This window comes from Nakaseomyces glabratus, chromosome L, assembly GCF_010111755.1.
Source record: "Nakaseomyces glabratus chromosome L, complete sequence".
Taxonomy (NCBI): Eukaryota; Fungi; Ascomycota; class Saccharomycetes; order Saccharomycetales; family Saccharomycetaceae; genus Nakaseomyces; species Nakaseomyces glabratus.
The window spans coordinates 285,302-305,148 of NC_088962.1; the positions used below are offsets into that span (position 1 = coordinate 285,302).

Genomic DNA, 19,847 nt, shown 5'->3' on the forward strand with positions numbered 1-19,847 from the left:
TGAACCCCGAAAGGTGCAGAAAAACGTTGTGGGCTCACTTTTTTATTTTTGTTGGGATTGGGTTGCAAAACGCAGAGATGAGTGTTCTCAAAAGGGTAATCTGGTAGAAGTGCCTACAGAGAAAAAAAATAGCAGGTATAGAGAAATTCTTCTTTTTTGAGAATTGGCGTAGGGAGTTCTCTTTGCCGCTAGCGTTGCTGCTCTGATTGGGTTGCCTTTCAAAATACTATTATGTAATACTAACAAAAATTATGAATAACGAAGATCCGCTAATTACGTAATCATTTTATTATCTCTCCATTTTTTCCTTCGTATCAGCAATAATACGGTGGAGTCATGTAATGATCGAAGCTGCCACTTATCGATATATGAGAATTTCGATATACTTGAATTTCACGGTTATTCAGACATTAATGATAAGAGAATATTGTGGTAGTTCAGTTGAAGGGACTAATCTTATCCTAATGATGCTGTTAAATCCCCTCGTTTGTTCATTGCTAATTCCAGGGCTATACATTGATATTCCCAGTATCGCTGGCTTAGTATGACTGTTTTTTTGTATTTTCGTGAATTATATACTGTTGAAACTATTAATTACATAAATTGATTCTGTACAGAGCAAAAAATTGAATATTCAAATTCAGATTAATTCTAACAGATAACTACTACAGATTTCAAACTCAAATGACAGTGCAAAAGCAAATTTAAAAATTTTCAAGCATTGTTAGATCGTATCCAGGATTATGGTTAGCATTTTCCATTTTAAAATTCTTGTACTTAATTGTTTTCATACAAAAGAGCGAACTAAAAATGTTCATGCTACTTTAAAATGAGCCATTATATACCTCGTTTTCTTCCTTAAGATGTTTAAAAATAACTTGATTTATACCTGGTATGCACATATAGCTTGACATATTTGTAATTCATGCTAAGTTGTGTAGTCTTAGTATTTAGCTTTGAGAAGACATAACATGGTCTCCACAACTAATAAATTAAGATCTATTTTCGTTAGGAACTTGCCCCTGGTGATATTGATACCCTCTATCAATTGTTGCATGAGAGAAATTATTGACTTGTAAAGATGAAGGCCCTTTGACAGAAGTTAGTGTGCTAGGCGTTGTTGCTGCAGTACTCGGCACAATCATCGAAGACGAGTGCGTGGGACCTGAACTCACATATGGAAGTATATTCGGGGTTGGTGCCGAATTTCCTACCAAATTCGATACAGTACTTCCAGTATTTTGTTGAACTTGAGGCAGACTTGGGGTGCTTGCAATCTTGCTAATACCTTTCTCAAGATTGGAATTATATGCTTGTTGAAGTCCAGAGTAGTATTGTGGTGCGTAGGAATTTTGAGAGTGAGGCAATCCTTGGCTACTAAAACTGCCAATCAACTGTTGATTTTGCGGAGCATGTTGTTCAGATAAATTTTGATGTGTGACGCTACTGCCTTGTTTATTTAAATGGTTTCCAGATAGATTGCCGTTCATTAATGCCGCGCTAGAATTGATACCGACCTGTGATTGATAGCCTTGAAAGCTCGTATGGTTTAAAGGACTCATCGATGTGTCAGCTCCGGAATAATTTCGTGATACTTGTTGATAAATTGGATTTCCATTTGCACTTGACAAATATGGTACTGTACTATTCGTTGCCTTTTGACCTTGGAAAGAGGACATAGATGTATTGCCTTCAATAGCATGATATGGTGTTCCCTGTTGGACTACTGAGAAATGCGGATTACTCATATTATTTGGAGTTGCTGTTGATGAGTAGTAATACGGAGTGTTTAAAGGCGGAATAGATGCCGCTACACTCCCAGAGCTTGGAGTAGCATTCCCTAAACTCGTGTTAGCATTCAAACTTGCTGGCCCTCCTGATTGCTGGATATGATCGACATAGCCTGTATTATTGTTGCTCATCGATGTGCTACCCTTAACCAAAAGTGGACGTGGAGATGTCGATGAACTCATATCTTGAGGTTTGCCACTCGAGGAGGAATATGTATAATAATAAGAGCCGCCACCTGGGAATCCAGGTATTTTTTGTCCAGAGCTTAATCCACTATTGGTCACGCCAGCACTGTTATGCGAATTTAAAGAACTATGCATTTCATTACTATTATTACAATTTGTCGAGTTATTGTTCGATAGATGCACATATGGTTGACCTTGATATGCTGTACCATTTGATCCATATGCTTGTAAACCATTCGCTGAATAAAAATAATGTGAACTATTATTGGGTACCGGGTTACCCATTGACAAGCTATTCGTGGAAACTGGTGCATTATAGTTCCCATAAGCAATTGAAGTTTGTTTCTCGTGACTGTCCAATGGCGAATGCTTATGAGAAGAATGTCCACCGGAGGACGAAGTTTTAACGTTCCCCAGTGTCGTATTTTCCATTGCTTTAATCAACTCACCCGATGGAGTTACTTCATTAAAAATTGGTATATGCTTCGGACTTAGTATTTTCTTTTCCTGAACATCGCTTAGTGTATAATATGAAACAATATGAAAATTTTCCAAAAGGTGGAAGGGGGCTCTTCTTAGTTTTACTGATATCGTCTTCTTTATCAAACCTGTATACTTCATGCTTGCAGGAGAGTTGATATCAAAATCTTGAGTGTGGTGCTGGGCCCCACTCTTATCAAGTTCTCTGTATACAAGAAATTTTCCCGTTATTCTAGAGGGTGACCACGATATGCCATCTGTCCACCGTTTTATGCCTGAAATTTCTTCGACAAATACAAAAATATTCCCTGAAACAATGAGATACGGTCTCTCAATTTCATAAGGTCTCCTTGGTATTTGTTGTAACTTACCATCTAAAGTCGCCTGTAATATTAGTAAGACATCACTCTCATCCTCTATGTACCCTTTAAAGGTCGGTGATATGTCCATTTCACTTTAACTTTTATTCGTACCCTACCTCTCTGATAAATCCCCAGTATTTTGACTAATTGTTTATTTTGTTTACTTTTAAAGTTCTCCGAATAAGCACAATAATTTGAATTATTGTCCCTCCACTAAAATGTGTATGCTGTTGCAAACTTATGCTAACTATTAAAAAAAGCCTTCTGACGATATCCCGCCAATAATTTGGAAGACGGGTGATGGAATATGCAATTACTCACAAGATCAAAAGCAGCTGCTACTGGGTTTCTAATTTATTAGACTATCAAAGATAATAAAATAAATAGAAAAAGTAACACTCACACAGTTGAGATTTAATGAGCTTGCGTTGAATCTTCCTATTATAATAAATGGGTCAATGCAATGTAATCAAGAAAAAGACGATGTCTAAATCAAATCCCTAAATGCTTCTTATAACCCTATAGTTGTGCTTGTATAATAACAATATCAATTGATTGAATGTATTTTAGCAATTGATTTGGTACTTGTAGTAATGAAAGAAATAAAGAGATTGAATAACTTTCTGAAGTTCTTGTCTTTATTTTATTATATCTTTTTTTTTCTCCCTCGAATTTCCCTTCTACAATTATATTTGCTTTGAAATTGTGATCTGTGATGATTTGATTATAATTTTTTTTCGCTCCTTGTTCCTCTTTGTCTTCACTACTGCTTGATTACTGAAGAATGATGAGAAGAAGAAAAAAAGTGGAATAATAAATCTAGCAGAATTTTTGCTTGGTTGCGACTAATCTTAGCAATACAAAGAAATCTTTGGTAATATTCTTCAGAATGGAAGAAAAATATGATTTCTTTCTTTTTCAGTAAAGAATAGAGCAAAGTGCAAATAAAAGAGACACACGACCAATGGTACAATTGAACAGTCGATTGGTTTTTTTTTAGTTTCGTTTACTTCAGTTGTGATGAGTATTGTTGTACAGAAGTTTCAATGACAGCAAAAGAGATGTCGAAAAAAAAAAAAAATCAACAACACAACAGTAATGCGCTATGTTATAACGACTTTTTTTTTCTGTCTTCTATGAGCCAGTAAAACTTGCTTGTTCTTCTTTGATTCTGGCAAAAAGTGGATAATATTTGATGAACCCACAATTACCTCGTGCTTGTTCTTGAAAGAAGAAAAAAAATTACCTTTAGCAAACTCTTACTTCACAGTAATAAGGCAGTACTCAAGTTAAAAATTCGACAAAAACCAAAATAAAAAACAACAGAGAGTAACCGAAGAAATGAGGAGAGCAGTAAGAAGCAGCAACAGGAATAGGTATTCTTTAAACAGAAAGGAAAGAGTTAGCTAAGCAAAGGAAAGCAACTGAAAAAAATTAATGACCACTAATGAAACACGCAGGAGATCGTAAAATGTATCTATCTTTTTTTTTAAGGCTCGCAGGGAAGAATGAAAAAAGAAAACAAAAGCAGTGAGGAATTTTCTTGTTATTCTCTGGTTACGTTATTATTACTTTTTCCTGCTACCTTATTTATGGGAATGGAGAGAGTTTAATGCCTCGCAGACGTAACACCGTACAAATACGCTTTAGAAGGAAAAGAAAAAAAAATTTAAAAAATAAATATTTCAACCGGCTTTGCTCAGGTAAGACGAAGGAAACCAAAAAAAAAATCTGAGATAATTTTCGGATATTTTCAACACCTGCAGGAAAAGTGCGCAGAAATAAAAGAAGATTGGTGGTAAACAAGGTAGAGAAATGACCAGCTGAAACAAAAAAATAGTGTCCTTCTCAAAAAGATTTGTAGTAGACAGGTGAGACTCTGTGAGAGAAATAGAATTTACAGAGATCACACACAGAGACAAAACGCAAATTTGGAATGGAATCAACCGATGGTGCAGTGAAAGAGACGCAGCACAGTTGTAGGATATATTGTGCGTTTTGCTATTGAAAAAAAATAAAGAAAAGAGAAATGGAAGCTTTGCCCTTATTACCCTTTTTTTCAAAATAGGCTATGGAGTGGTTCTGACAAAATAGACAGAGCAGCGAAAAATTTCTTGAAGTCCAGAATATCCACCTCTTTTTGTCTTTTAAAGTCGGTACTACCTCTTGTTAAAAATAAAAACCACAAACAAAATAATTAAAAAAAAAAAGAAAAATTCCAGTGCACAAAATCAGGTTGTGATCTCAAATAATTGTATTATTGGAGCTGATACCTTTTAGTACAAAAACAATTTCTATGGGTTTCCTATTCTCCAGTGAGATGACCCACCCCAAGTTTTTGAAGAGTGCTTACAGTAAGTAAAGTCTCTTGATCGGGTGCTAAGCCTATCGGTAAACTACTGTGAGAAATGATCGCAAAGACTCAAAAAGTGTCACCTTTCTTCAAATCAAAATGTCAACAGAAACTCAAAAAAAATGGATGAGGTTATCCTATAAAATCCGGCCTCCCAATATGAAATTGCGAAGGTTCAATTTATACCTCAACTATTTCAAAGTCTTAGATAATGGTCAGTAACACAATTATGCAATTGACTCTAGATATTCAGGAACGCCCTTTGTAGTTAAAATGTAACTATCAGCCGCTGTTTTGTTTAGAATTTAATGCGCGTGGCAACAGTTACTGTCGCAAAAAAAAGAAAAATACGAGCCGACTAATTCGAATTTAATCTCTTTGTCTAGAATCGCAAGAGAAATTTCGGTTGATCACAACTGCTTTACAGATCGTGTCCCAGGAAGCACAAATAGGTTTAATACTTTCAAGCTTTTTCTTTAGTCCCCCTATGGAAATGAATTGATGAAGCCCCACAATGAATATGCTCGATATTTAGCAGATAGGGGAAATTTTAGAACTATCCTCAACTATTTAAACTTTGGTAAAGGAAACAAAATTCTTTTGAAAGATCTCACAAATATGGTAGGGTGCCTGTGCCTGTCAGATTTGTTTTCGCAATGAACAATAAAGTATAGTTCAATAAAAATGATGGCAGTGAATATTAATAATTCAAGCGGCGATCCGAAATGATCTAGTCCTTCAGTTGAGTTAATTACCTTGTAAAATTGTCCGGTTACAATATTTATTGAGGTAAAGAGCCAATTCAGAGCGATATATAATTCTTATCTCCTGAAGATAAAAAAAAATATCAAGTAATTGTCCGAAATTAACACGAAAACAACAACAACCAAGTGTAGTAGTAATTCAGTGTATAAGTTTATGGTAGAATCAGAGCAAACGTTCAACCACAATTCTTGATTGCTCAATAATAGTCTTTGTAGCCTAGTGTTTTTGATCTACCAAAATTAATATTGACTTCTAACCCTCTTCGATTTTACCTTCTTTCAAAAAAAAAAGATGAAAACAATAACCAGCTAAGAAACAATATACGATATGGCAGCTCCAGTAAGTGGATTCAAGAGCTCAACTATGCTGTTCTTATACCAATTGAATGTTAAAAAAAGGGAGATCCGGCCGATAAAAGATGAAGGTAAATGGAATAAGCAAATAATCAAATAATCAAGTACAATTGCCTTCAGTAATTGCCTTCTTTCTTGTGATTTTACCGATGCTTGAGGTTAATGTGCCTTTTCTATTGATGATGTCGATCGATGACTTTTTTTTTCTTGGATAAATCCAATTAGTTTTGTGAAATGGTCCTAGGCGCAGTAAACCTTCACCAGATAAAGAAAAATGGTAATTGATTCAAACAAAAAAAAATATGATGGTTGCTTGTATGCTGAAGCAGAAGCAAGAATTTTTTATCCTGAAACGAACAAAGGAATTAAAGAAATCCTTTTCAATCAATAATAGGAAAAAATAACAGATCTTAAATAATAAGCTTGAATATAGAAAAAATAAAAAGACCTTTCTAGCCATGCTCGTTTTCGGGATTGTAGTATACCATAGGAGCAAAAAGAAGAGTCAAATACCGTTTCTAGAAATGGGCTATACCGGGTCTTTTACCTCTTTCACCTAGCCACAGCATCTATGTAGTCAATTTCTCTCTCCTTTCGATACATTGTTGTTGCGTTTATGTGATTGGTATAACTTGATTATTAAGAGCGGAAATAATCTGTAGAATAAACTCGGTTTCGAAGCGAGGTATAATGGTTGCCAAGAGACACAAATCCGTCTAGCATTCATAAACTTGCAAAAGCTAAAAGGCAAGTGTACAAAAAGATAAAAGCTTTCTCTCCCTTTAGAAGAAGTTAACGTTTCGATCCCACTTGCTTAGTGCCCAGGGAGAGAAAGAACCCAAGTTGCGTGTGCTACACAAACTTAATTGCACTTATCCCCCTTGTGTCCCTTGTGTTGGTTTCCGAAATATTTCCGTGCTGATTATGAAATAACATATCTTCCATTTTTTCTTTATCCATTAAGACTTATTTTCTTCCTACGTTTCCTCGAAGCCATAAGACTTTAACCTTTTTCGCACAGTGCAATTTTGTCAAAATGCAAATTATCTCGTAATTCAGATACAGGAAATCTGCTTATTTCGCCTCCCCCCCCTCCTTCCTTCCCCTCTCCCCCTCCCCATTGAAGTGTTGAAGTGTTCAAGTGTTCAAGTGTTCGAGAGAGAGACGGAAAAAATGTCTCTTCAACAAAAACCCAAATTACACCTAGAATCGTTTGCCGAAAATCAAAAACGATTCACTCGAGGGGAGATGGCCCAGAAATTGTCGGAGTAGTTTGCCAGAAAGCACTCGAAGAAAGGGACAGGGAAAGTACCGAATGCTATTAAGAAAGATATGCAGGATGTCAAAGATGCTTTCGATGAAAGAAAGACAGCTAAGAAGATCCCGGGCAGAAAGAAAAGAGCAAGAGAAGAAAAAAAATACGGCAAGCGGATGAAGACGATATGGCATGACCAGATGGGACAAAGCTTTTTTTTAAAAAGGGCGCAGAAAACAGTGTAGAGAGAGAAAGTGGCGGAGAGGGGAGGAGAAAAATGTGCTCCCTTGTGATGGTTGGAAGAAGAAGAAAAGAGGAAGAGAGCCGCAGAGAATCCATTTTGCTGTGTCCTGAGAAGGTAACGCAGATAAGAAGCAGGCAGAAGGAAGCCAAAAATGAAAGGAGTCAACAGAAGGGGAAATCCCGAATCCCTTTTTTGTATTTTTACTTCTTCGGCTTACAAACAACTGCGGGAACGTCTTTAGTTTAGATACGAATGAAATGGAGTCAAAACCAATGGGTCCTCCCCCCCCCCACTCCCCTCCCCTGCAGCAATGGTGTATGGGAAAAGTATGGAATACCCTTACATAGACAGCGAGAGAAGTCGGAGAATGGGTGTTCCAATGTAGAAGAAGTAAGCAGGATTGCTGTGGAAACAACGCAGAAGAGCAGTCACCAACGGAATACCCTAAACGTGTTAATGGTAGGCTTGATCCACAAATATAGCATACTAAAAACTTACTAAGACACGTTTGTAGGAGTCACTGTTGAAGGAACCACAGCATCACGGATGTTTTTCAAAAGCAATAGATTTTCGGGCTGTCTCCTTCCATTCTCTAGCTTTCCTTCCAGAACAAGCAGGGGCAAGGGGGTGGGGAAATCAAAATCAAGATCAAAATCAAGATATATTCGAAACTCTGGAACCTTTTCTTCCGTCTCAAAACAGCCCACTCTTTTTCCGTGGGTTCCGTGCACAGACGATTAACTTTCAGATATTTTTATTCTTTATTCTCCAGACGTTGTGCGTGTTTCCTCTACAGGCTCTGCTAGAATCGTGCGCAAATTGTCTTTTCTTTCTCCCATCTTTTGGCTTTCTCTATTGCTAGCTTTTCGGCTATTAGCTATGCTTTTACCCTTATCATAATGTTTTCATGGGAGAACAATTTACTATATCACAGAGCATGACTTGGTGGTATAAATTTTACATAAGATTAGGAGCCGCCTTTTTCTTTTTATCCGAAGTCAATGATTTATCTCAGAATTTTTGAACAATCGAGATTTGTTGCAACAAAAGAAGTAAAAAATGGGATAAAAACAACATCGCTGATAGGAGCAAGTAGTGGCGGATAACCTTGATAACCACCACAAAAGTTTGTTTAGAAGCTCTGTAGAGTAAGACATGTTTCTTTGTAGACTACCTCCTAATACAGTACTAGGGTGCTTGCAGTGCTAATGTTAAGGGTACAAAAATACAGCATTGCAAAGAACTTCAATGAAAAACAAAAAGCAAGTACATACATCAGCAACATTGTTAGTAGCGTGCAAATAAAAAGGTTTCTTATAAAGACAAATAGAATCATACTTACACTTTTTTATAATTAAAATTAAGACAATATTAAAATGGTAAGAAAATGGAGCACCAATGCTGGCTTTTTGAGTTTTTTTTTGGTTTTTTGTTGCCTAGGTATGAATAGAAACTAAAACTTAAAATCATAAAACCGAAAACAAAATTAACAAGAGTTAAAAGTCGGGTGTCATCAAAAAGGGAGGCTGAAAATGTAGCGCTCCAAATATTAAACTGGAGTTAGTTTTTTTCTTATTTCCATTTAAGACTATGAATACTCAGGATTAAAGGGTTTTCAGCTATCTTCTGTATCATTTAATGTTCAATGATATGCATTTGCAGTTGTAGACAAAGGTCCTACTACATAGTATTGTTAGAAGTATTAAAACACAGGCATTTATTCTTATTTCAGTAAAACCGCCGGGAAATTCTTAACCTTCCTTACTGAGGAACTAAATAATCCTCCTATCTTATTCAGAAAGCCGAGGTAATTTGAGATTCTTGGGGAAAAAAAGGATCAATAGGATACTTTGGTACAACTTAGATAAGTGCATGTTGCACACAAGTGGTATATACTTTCCATTTTACACTAATTTGTCTTGGTGCAAACTAGAGATGACAAAAATTTAGCGGTTTCAACATCTAACATCTATCGCTACATACAAAAGATTTCGCTGTTGTCTGGATTGAATCGGAAGGGTTAGAATCATTTATGAGCTCTGTACAGAAGTTCTAAAGGGATTTAGGTTAGTGTCATTAGGACAAAATTCCCATCAAAGCAGCTAGAACAAGAATCACGAAGCCAACAGCAACGGATAAGGATTAAGGTTGAAGGTATTTATAATTACGTTAAATATGGCCATATATAGAAACTGAAACGAAATGTCTCGATTGACAATTAAAATGTTTAGATAATACAAAATGTTTTGGTTTACTGTAAAATCACGCAGAGACCCCGAAACTTATCTAATCAGCAGTTTTATGGGCGATAAGGCTTTCCATTGTATTACTAAAAAACAATGCAGACATTTCTCCCTCAAAATGTATTTTATGAAGGCAAATAAAATATGAAAAACAAGAGAAAATAATTACAGGATATGGATACCTATCCAACAATAAAACTAGCCTAAAGCCAGCAATTTCATACAAGTTGTTAAGGGGCATTTTGCGCTTTTGTTTTGTCTATATAGAATCGCAACATCCACCTCAACATTTGTAGCAGAAACTGACAAAATGATCTCAAGATTCAACCGCAATTTTTTTTATGAGTTGGTGTATTAAAAAATGGATTCAAGCAAAAATGCTAGAGAATCAAAAACCTATTGTCGAAAGGTACAATATTCTTTGACATCTCTAATTTGCCTTTCAAGGCTATTTTATTTGTTTTTATGTAGATTAAATCCGGGTTTTATCGAAAACCGTTGTGATTTGTTTGAAAAAGTACTAGTTTTGTAGTAAATGAATGTTACTTAGTCGCAACTTGTGAAAATTAATGATCAAGACCTGTTTGTCGATTACAGAATTGAACAAGTATTTATTTGGCACTTATAGCTTTCTCTACGTAGGAGACAAATCATACAAATCCATTGGTAACAGGCTTATGCACTTTGTGGAGTTCAATCAATCAAATGAGTATGATATCAGAGAATACTAAATAAATTAAACCATATCATAGGAATCGATCCGTATTACCATTTTGTCGCCCTTTGTCATTATTTACTATATGATTTACTATTCAAATCTCGTATTTTGAGGATATTATGAATCATACTGTATGTATTTTGTTTAAACAAAAATGGAGAATATGTTTTGCCGTTTCAGTTTATTTTTAACTTAACTAGTAAGAGCTCATATATGTAATTTGTCTATGGTCTAGAACAACGTATCTACATTCTAGACACAATACCAAAGTTGAATTTTTGAACATGCCGTATCGACACTTTTTTTGAGAAAAATCATCAAAGTCCGAGAAACTTTATCACATGCAACATATAACATACTTAAGGGAAGATTTTCCTGGCTTAGTAGAGGCCGTTTCTAAAAATAAAGCGAAAAATGGAGAACCAGATTATCTCAAACCATATTTGTATTGAGGTTAGGTATCCATTTTCTTCTACCGTGCACAATAAAACTTGTTGAATAGAAGAAAAAGTAACAAACTTCATTAACCACATCTTGTTTAAATCCTTAAGATTTCGTGCTGAAAAAAACATCAGTGTAGTGTGATCAAGGTTAATAAACAGCTCTATTATTGGCATACATTCGAAAACTAAACCAGCAAGAATTCAATGATCTATAGTTAGCACTAGGCATACAATAAAAAAAACCATTTTATGCGTAATTTAGGTGTTAGTGTCAAAGACATATTATATAAGCTACAATGCGTACTTTTTGTAGTCTCACCTCAATATGTAGTTGAAAAAAAGTCCTCTAAGGTAAGTATGAAATATCACATTACCTTATTGACATTACTAAACCAAAGGTCCTAACTAAGCTTAGTCAAATAGTTGTTCTGTAAAATACTGTAATGACAAAGGCAGAGGCTGATATTTGCACTCTAAACCGGCCTAATAGACCGCATTAAACACACAAATAGATAATTATCATTATTGTTACAAGAATCTGGAATCAACTGCTGTAAATTGTTCCTCGAAAGTTAAGGATAGATAGTATAAGATACCTATATGTGTATCTTCCTAGATTAAATGTCAATCACTAATTAATTCTGATATATATTTTCACTGTTTGCCTGAAAAGTTTAACCCTCAACGTCCCTTCTACCAGATTAAAAACATTTTTATGTTAGACATACATTTCGATGTACCCCCGGACCTTATATCCGTTAGCAATTTTCATTACAAGCCTCTTACTAACATTTATAATTACAAATTGATTTGTTTGCGTAGTAAACAAATATGTATTTTAGAATATTTCTTTATGTGGCTTACTACTATAAATCCGTGTAGAAGCGCATTTGACAGCCATTATGGAAACATTTGTTATTTTTTCACAAGCCATTATGGCGGTTTCAACTGATTTAATTATTATTTAGTACATAGTATGATAACATGATAAGTACGAAATATTGCCTGATGATTTGGCTAGATCTATATCTTATTATGACTCTCAGAATTAAGAAGGCTTATGTCGTTGTCCTTCTTAAAATTTCCGCATTTATGCTTGAATCATGCAGTTTTAATTTTCGGCATATCCCGAGTTTATGACTGTTGGAATTTTGAAAATAAGTTCACAGAACAACAAAAGCACCTAACTGTTTGTTGAGGGACCGGTGTTTAATCCTAACAAAATATTTTCTGTTTTATTTAAGAATAAGCCCGACGTTAAAAAATAAGAGCTTTAATGTGTTAGTACTTGGATTGATTGTTGTGGTCAAGATTAAAATGACTAATTTCCCTCAACCCATATAATTAGTCTGTTCTATCAAGTCAGAACTCATAGCCATCAAACACTAAGGATATGTATATTGATTTTAAAGTGTGGGGCTTGCTTACGTCGTATAAGACCCTGCTTTCCACCCTCTCCTGAATTATGGATTATACGCTTTTTCATATTTAATTTTTGTATTGTGGAAACTGCGATTTTAACAACTGAAGCTGGTCTTCTGTGAAACCCAACAGTTGAGGGGATAAAGTACGCTACTCGAGAGGGTTATTTCGGTGTATTCACACAACTTGCGGCAAAAAATGTAACAGCAACGTAAATGAGATATGTACAGGTAGATAAACTAAAAGTAGAACTCTTTTCAGAATTTTGTCAATTTTGGAATTATACTGTTGACATAACAATATGGAAAGAAACATCGGTTAAGACAAATATGATCTCACTATTTCTTACCTTTTATTATACAAAATTGTATTTTGACAAAACATACTTCAAAGTCTGCAACATATGCTTTAGAATGTGATTTTATTCAATATGTCTTAATATAGTAACTTTTGTTGATTTTATTCCAACTGAACATTATTGCTCCGGTCTTCCTGTAATTGAAATCAGGACAGCAATATTAAGACATAATTATTTGTCCCATGACAATTATTTCGTCATCGTCACATCATTGCTATTAAAAACTAGGACATAGTTTATTAGAGCATGGATATATTGGTATACAAGCAATGCTTTACAGTGTACTTAAAAATCACAACTCAAATAACATCTTTTCCCACTGTTTAATTGGATTACGTATATATTATTAACATTTTGTTCACCAAAAGCAGCTCTTCATAATATGTTTTTGCACAATAACAGTACGACAGCGGCTCTTTCCCAAAATTTTAACGATATGCCAATACTAAACCATTGTTGCATACCAGTTCCATTTAAAATACCAATGCTAGATTAACCCAGAATAGTTTGTTATGAAGACTTTGTTACAGCTCAATGGAGTTATCTGATGTTCACATAATACGGGCAAACCGTCCCAACGTTCCAAATCTTGCCCTTTCGGAAGGACAGAAGCGCAGGCACACAAAAGTTGGAGGAAATGGAAAACGAAGTTGCGAAGGAAAAGCTTGTTTATGTAATCAATTTCTGCTTGTCCACACCATTTTCTTATGAGCTATCTTCAATTATCTCGGATCTCCCGCATTTCTCTGATATCAGAAAATTTAGTTTTCCTTTACCATTTCCAGACTTTTACTGCTTTGGTCTCGTGTCTCCCTTTTTTTCTACTGGGGTGGCTGTGCTATTATGAATTTCTTTTTTTCAGGGATCTTGTCAAAATGCTTGGTATAAATACACGTAGTAAGTGATATATAATTTTGGTTTGAAGTATATACTGATTGTATAGATTGCTGTGGTCACGAGATACCAACGTACCCGTTTCTGGAATTAAAAAGAATTCCTGTCTATGTGATGCCTATTTGTTCAGTATATTTTTTTTATATTTTTTTTTGTAATATTTATAATTATATATATACTTCAATTAATTAAAATCTCAGTATTTTTAGTAGCAAGTAGTTATCTACCTAATCAAAGCAACATAATAGTCTACTACGACTAATACTCAAGACAACTAATGGCTTTTCGAATTTATACGTTTTGAAGGAGAATTCAAGATAAGCTGACTTTAAGCAGACTCACCTAGTAAACCCCTCAAACGTCTAACTTCATTTTCCAGCTCATTGTTTTTCTTTAATAGTTCCTCGACTTTGGTCTCAAGCTGGTTCATTCTTTGTAACTTTCTAGCTCTTGATCTTCTGGCGGCCTCGGTATTCTTGGCACGCTTCAAAGATGCAGGGTCGTCACTTTCTGGAATGACTGGAGTCAAAGCTTGAGATCTCTTCTTGCGGTTGTAAACAACCACACCCAAGTGATCAACTTTCTCATCTTTCTTAACGGAAGATAGACAAGGAGACACAGGAGAACCAACAGTAGATTTCTTGGTGACACGGTTGGCCTTCTTAATCGATGAGTCAAGCTTGCCATCTTCAATCACGGGTGTTGGCAAGAAAGACGTCTTAGGGATGATCAGGTTGTGACCCATAGAGTTTTCTTCTTGCTTGATGGCGATGACCGGTTCAGGCTTCTGTTGCTCAAACTGAGTAATAGAAGCACCAGCGGCATCAGCGCCGAAGACATCCTCAACCTTAATCTCGACATCATCGTCAAACAAAGAAGTCCAGTTTTCTGGATTGTCAGAAGAACCTGAGACTGTATTACCAGCCAGTTGGTTATCATCGTAGTCGAACATTGGAGTTGAGTCAGTACTTGAAGAGAAAAAAGCATCGACCACAGCGGCATCAATGTCATTGTTGTCATTGGTGAAGTGCTGGTCGATAGTTGAACCAAAGAAATCAGTAGGAATAGCATTAGTAGGGTCCATTAGAGTATCACCATAGTTGTTGTTTGCGGCGTTTGAGTCATCACGCAGGATAGCTTGTTGGTCTTGGTTGAACTTTCCGAAGACCAATTCACCAACGACGACTTTCTTGTCGTTGGTGAATTCAGGCACACCTGCCTTGGTAACATTTTCATTTGATTGAGCGACGTACATTTTCATATAATTAATATTGGGCAAAATAATAAACTGATAAAATTAATATAATAAACTTCTTGTTTTAATCGATCTTTTGTAAATAATATTCGGTATTCTTTTTCTTTTAATAGGTTAAAGTTAAAAACTGGGGGAAACAGTTTGAATAATCATGGTTAACACGGCATATTAAAAAATTTGGTTTTTTAGAAGAGTGACTTTTGGGATTGTTCACTTTTTTATTCTTGTGGGGAAATAAATCTAAAGAAAATATTCTCTGTATGAGTAAAAAAAATTCTTTATAAATTCATCATTTTCTAAGGTTAAGGGGGAAAAATAATAAAATTTATCTCAACATATTTTTATAACTTGGAGTAAAAAATAATTGAAAAAAAATTATGATAATAAAGATAGAGGGGGGATATAGTATATCTTTCTTATTGACACATTTTTTTTAAGTTTTGGGTGATTTTTTTTTCTAATTGAAAAAAACTTAAAATATATCTAATCTGAAAGGGGGCTTTTAAAATTTAAACGCAAAAAAATAAATTTAGTAAGACATTGTAACTTATTGCTTTAATTACCTCGTCTACCTAAAAATCTAAAATCTAATATAACAAACACTTCTTGTAAATTCCCTCTATTGTAAAGTCTTTATTATTTGTCCCTATTGTTGGTTTCTTTTCATTATAAAAAAATAAATAACACAAGAAAGTAATAAGAAAAAAAAATAAATAGCAAGAATTGACTAAAAAAAATAGCCGCCAAAAGAAGACATTCTTTAGTTTACAGTAGAAAGGGAAGGACAAAGGTATCAAAACCTCATCACTTTTCGTTTCAGTATTTATACTTTGCACCAAAAGAGAGAGGAGTAAAAAATTTGTCACTCTAAGTACCTTCACACGTATCACACTATTTTTCCAACACTGTCTGTACTTCAACTGTACTACTGTTTCTGTGAGAAAAGGTGTGTGTGTATGATGTCTTGAAAAAAAAATGGTGGTGATGGTCCAGTTAAAAGAAAAATTCCATTTTCGGAAAGATGGGAAGTAGTGAGACAAGACTCAGAATGAGCCGGACACCGATGCATGGAACAAGGAAAAGATTGCAAGTTAGAATTGACTCATCTCTTGGTTTATTTCTTTAAACACCCAACATTAACGTACGCCTTCTATTTGTTGCAAGTCTTCTTCATTTGTAGGCCGGGAAAGGCTAACAGACAGGACCATGAGCAATTTAGCTACGTTTGCATCTGAGGTGGATTTCAAAGTTTCTCATTGGCTGTGTTGTTTGGTCTCTCTTATCTATATAAAATCAGTCTATAAGAAATAAGATAAGATTGCGAAAAGTACGTCTTCCTGCAGTGTTTTACTGCCAAATAACTCTAACAATATATACGAGTTGTGGCTAGTGTGGGAGGAAGCGAGAGAGAGGAAGAAACACTCGCAGAAAGTGGGGGTTGATACCAGATAACGGGATCCTCCTTCCTCCGATCATGGTCACATTTTATTGCAACTTTTGTTTGATTGTTTTTTGACTGTGGTACACCGGTAACGGCTTTCCGACTCACACTGCCGAAACAGGCTACCCGAATTTGTTAAGCAAATATCTCATGATACGAAAGATTCACATGTGTTGTATATAGTGATAATTGGGTGTTAGAGGACATAGTACAATATAATACACGGGAAACATATACACACGGACATTTGTGTGTGGGGTTGAATTTACAAGTGCTACAAGTCTTTTTTAGTTACTTTTCTTGTATTTTGTATGTTTGTACTTGTAAGTCTTGTCTAGGCGATAGCCGCTGTCAGTATTCCTTTGTCAATTAAAGACGTTTGTAAAACTCAAAATGGAGTTTAAGAACCCTTCGGATTAACGGAACTATTGAACCAAGATATCTCCCTCGAGAAAGAGCAATTGTGAAAGGGGGGACCAGAAGAGAATGGCTCACCTTCCAAAAAGTTGCGGGATAAAAACATACATCCGTGCCCCACACTAGCAAAAAGGGATTCCTGTATCAACCATAGCACGAGGCATTTCCTACGGACATCCCCATCCCAATACCTCACAAAAGAAAACCGGATCCAGGAAAAGGAATGGGCAAGAAAAAGAGGCATCCCAACGTAAAATATAGGAATCCCAAACAACAGAAAAGAAGCACAATCACTACGTCATTTTCTTGTTTCTATCTATAGCCTCACACTTCACCCAGTACTCCCCCCACACCAACATACTTACCATTGCTGTGGGACAATGGAAGGAGGTGGGAGGGAGCCTGGTGAACTCGTACTAACCTTTTAGAAGGGCAATTTGATCCGTTTTCTTTACACGATCATATATTCCTTTTTTGGTCTTTTTTGCTATCCTAGTACACGTATCCCACAGAAACACAAGCACAAAGCCCATCAGGTCCTGTCCCAGAAGCCCAAAATCGTCATGTTACCTTTTCTCGCCCACTAGCACAATGGAGGGGGGGGAGCCTAGAAAGACAATAGTGCTACAGAAGGGACAGTCACAATGTATCGTGTGGGAATCGACTCCTTCGCCTCTCCCCCAGGCTTCCTTTTCCATCATCCCCCCTTCCCATGCAGAACTCTTTTAGAGAAGCAGTGATTTCAAGACATCATACTACAAGTCCTCTCTCCTTTGTCTACTGAGTAAAGATGATCATTTGACCCATTAGACCAAACAAGACCAGTGATGTTATAGAAATCGATTGGATCACTGGCAATAGAATTGGGCGATTCCGATTCCTTTACCATTGAACAACATCACCAAGCTCGAGCAAGAGAGCAAGAGAGCAAGAGAAGTAGAGCCATTTTTTCTTTCTTTTTCCCTTATTCCGAAGAAGCACATTAGTCTCCTAACATTAAAAATTTTTCTTTGAACTTTTTGTAACTAATGAGTGGAAAACAGAAAGATATATATAGGGATTGAGTTTTCTATGAACTCTATTCCTGAAGCCCCAAATCACTTTATAAACTATCCTTTACAGTACTTTTTTTATTCTTGGTATATTCTCCTTTGTAATAGAAAACCAACACATAACCAAATAGATTATTATTAACAATGGGTGTCCAAGAAGTTTTGAAGAGAAAGACCGGTGTCATCGTCGGTGACGACGTTAGAGCCTTGTTCGACTACGCTAAGGAACACAAGTTCGCTATCCCAGCTATCAACGTTACTTCTTCTTCCACTGTTGTTGCTGCTTTGGAAGCTGCTAGAGACGCTAAGTCCCCAATCATCTTGCAAACCTCCAACGGTGGTGCTGCTTACTTCGCTGGTAAGGGTGTCTCCAACGACGGCCAAAACGCTTCCATCAGAGGTTCCATCGCTGCTGCTCACTACATCAGATCCATTGCTCCAGCTTACGGTATCCCAGTTGTCTTGCACTCTGACCACTGTGCTAAGAAGCTATTGCCATGGTACGATGGTATGTTGGAAGCTGACGAAGCTTACTTCAAGGAACACGGTGAACCATTGTTCTCCTCCCACATGTTGGACTTGTCCGAAGAAACCGATGACGAAAACATCGCTACTTGTGTCAAGTACTTCAAGAGAATGGCCGCTATGAACCAATGGTTGGAAATGGAAATCGGTATCACCGGTGGTGAAGAAGATGGTGTTAACAACGAACACGTTGACAAGGAATCCTTGTACACCAAGCCAGAAACCGTTTTCGCCGTCCACGAAGCTTTGGCCCCAATCTCTCCAAACTTCTCCATCGCTGCCGCTTTCGGTAACGTCCACGGTGTCTACCAAGCCGGTAACGTCGTCTTGTCCCCAGAAATCTTGGCTGACCACCAAAAGTACGCCGCTGAAAAGACCGGTGCCCCAGCTGGCTCTAAGCCATTGTACTTGGTCTTCCACGGTGGTTCTGGTTCCACCCAAGAAGAATTCAACACCGGTATCAACAACGGTGTTGTCAAGGTCAACTTGGACACTGACTGTCAATACGCTTACTTGACCGGTATCAGAGACTACGTCTTGAACAAGAAGGACTACATCATGTCCATGGTCGGTAACCCAGAAGGTGCTGACAAGCCAAACAAGAAGTTCTTCGACCCAAGAGTCTGGGTTAGAGAAGGTGAAAAGACCATGTCCAAGAGAATCTCTGAAGCTTTGGACGTCTTCCACACCAAGAACACTTTGTAAATGTAATGAGTTTTTTGAAATTTATTTATTAAGAATTTTTTTTTGAAGCACATTTTATTTACAATATGACCCCCCATACAATTTACATACACATTTTACATATCAAATAATTTTACGACTCGTATAAGATATAAGATGATACAATATTTCTAAAGAATAACATATTATATCAGACCAAAAAGTACACTATTCATCAACTATCTGTTTATATAAATCTACAGTCAATAAACTTTGAAAATCATAAATGTGTAAATATTGCAAAAGAAAAATGTAAATCTATTTATAATTAAATTAAAATTTGAAAAAGCAAATATAAAAAATTTAAGCACTTGCCGAATATGTATATTAGCTCTCCATGCTAAAAAAATGGTTAATGGTGCACCTGAGACAGTGAACAACTTTTGTATCTGAGTTACAGTTACAACAATAACACATTTAACTCTTACTTCATAACCACGCCTTTCCTGGTGGCCAAGCTTCACAGACAAGTAGATGAAAGTACAATACTTGCAAAGCCACCTGAATAAGTTTCGATTCCCAGCCTCAACTGATCCTCTATGATAACTCCGAGCTATTTTGCACGCGG

General features: G+C 36.1%; 3 protein-coding genes across 3 annotated transcripts; 1 reads left to right on the top strand and 2 right to left on the bottom strand.

The window, feature by feature from the left end:
• Positions 1 to 992: 992 nt before the first annotated feature.
• On the bottom strand, positions 993 to 2,906 carry MIT1 (Mit1p; the record flags this gene model as incomplete). Its single annotated transcript, XM_448877.1, has 1 exon — positions 993 to 2,906. One exon carries the CDS (start codon positions 2,904 to 2,906, stop codon positions 993 to 995), a length of 1,914 nt encoding a protein of 637 aa, XP_448877.1.
• An 11,288-nt stretch (positions 2,907 to 14,194) lies between these two features.
• Positions 14,195 to 15,127, bottom strand: GCN4 (amino acid starvation-responsive transcription factor GCN4; the record flags this gene model as incomplete). The annotated part of the gene is made up of 1 exon (XM_448878.1): positions 14,195 to 15,127. One exon carries the CDS (start codon positions 15,125 to 15,127, stop codon positions 14,195 to 14,197), a length of 933 nt encoding a protein of 310 aa, XP_448878.1.
• A 3,048-nt stretch (positions 15,128 to 18,175) lies between these two features.
• FBA1 (fructose-bisphosphate aldolase FBA1) lies at positions 18,176 to 19,261 on the top strand (the record flags this gene model as incomplete). The annotated part of the gene is made up of 1 exon (XM_448879.1): positions 18,176 to 19,261. One exon carries the CDS (start codon positions 18,176 to 18,178, stop codon positions 19,259 to 19,261), a length of 1,086 nt encoding a protein of 361 aa, XP_448879.1.
• Positions 19,262 to 19,847: the final 586 nt, after the last annotated feature.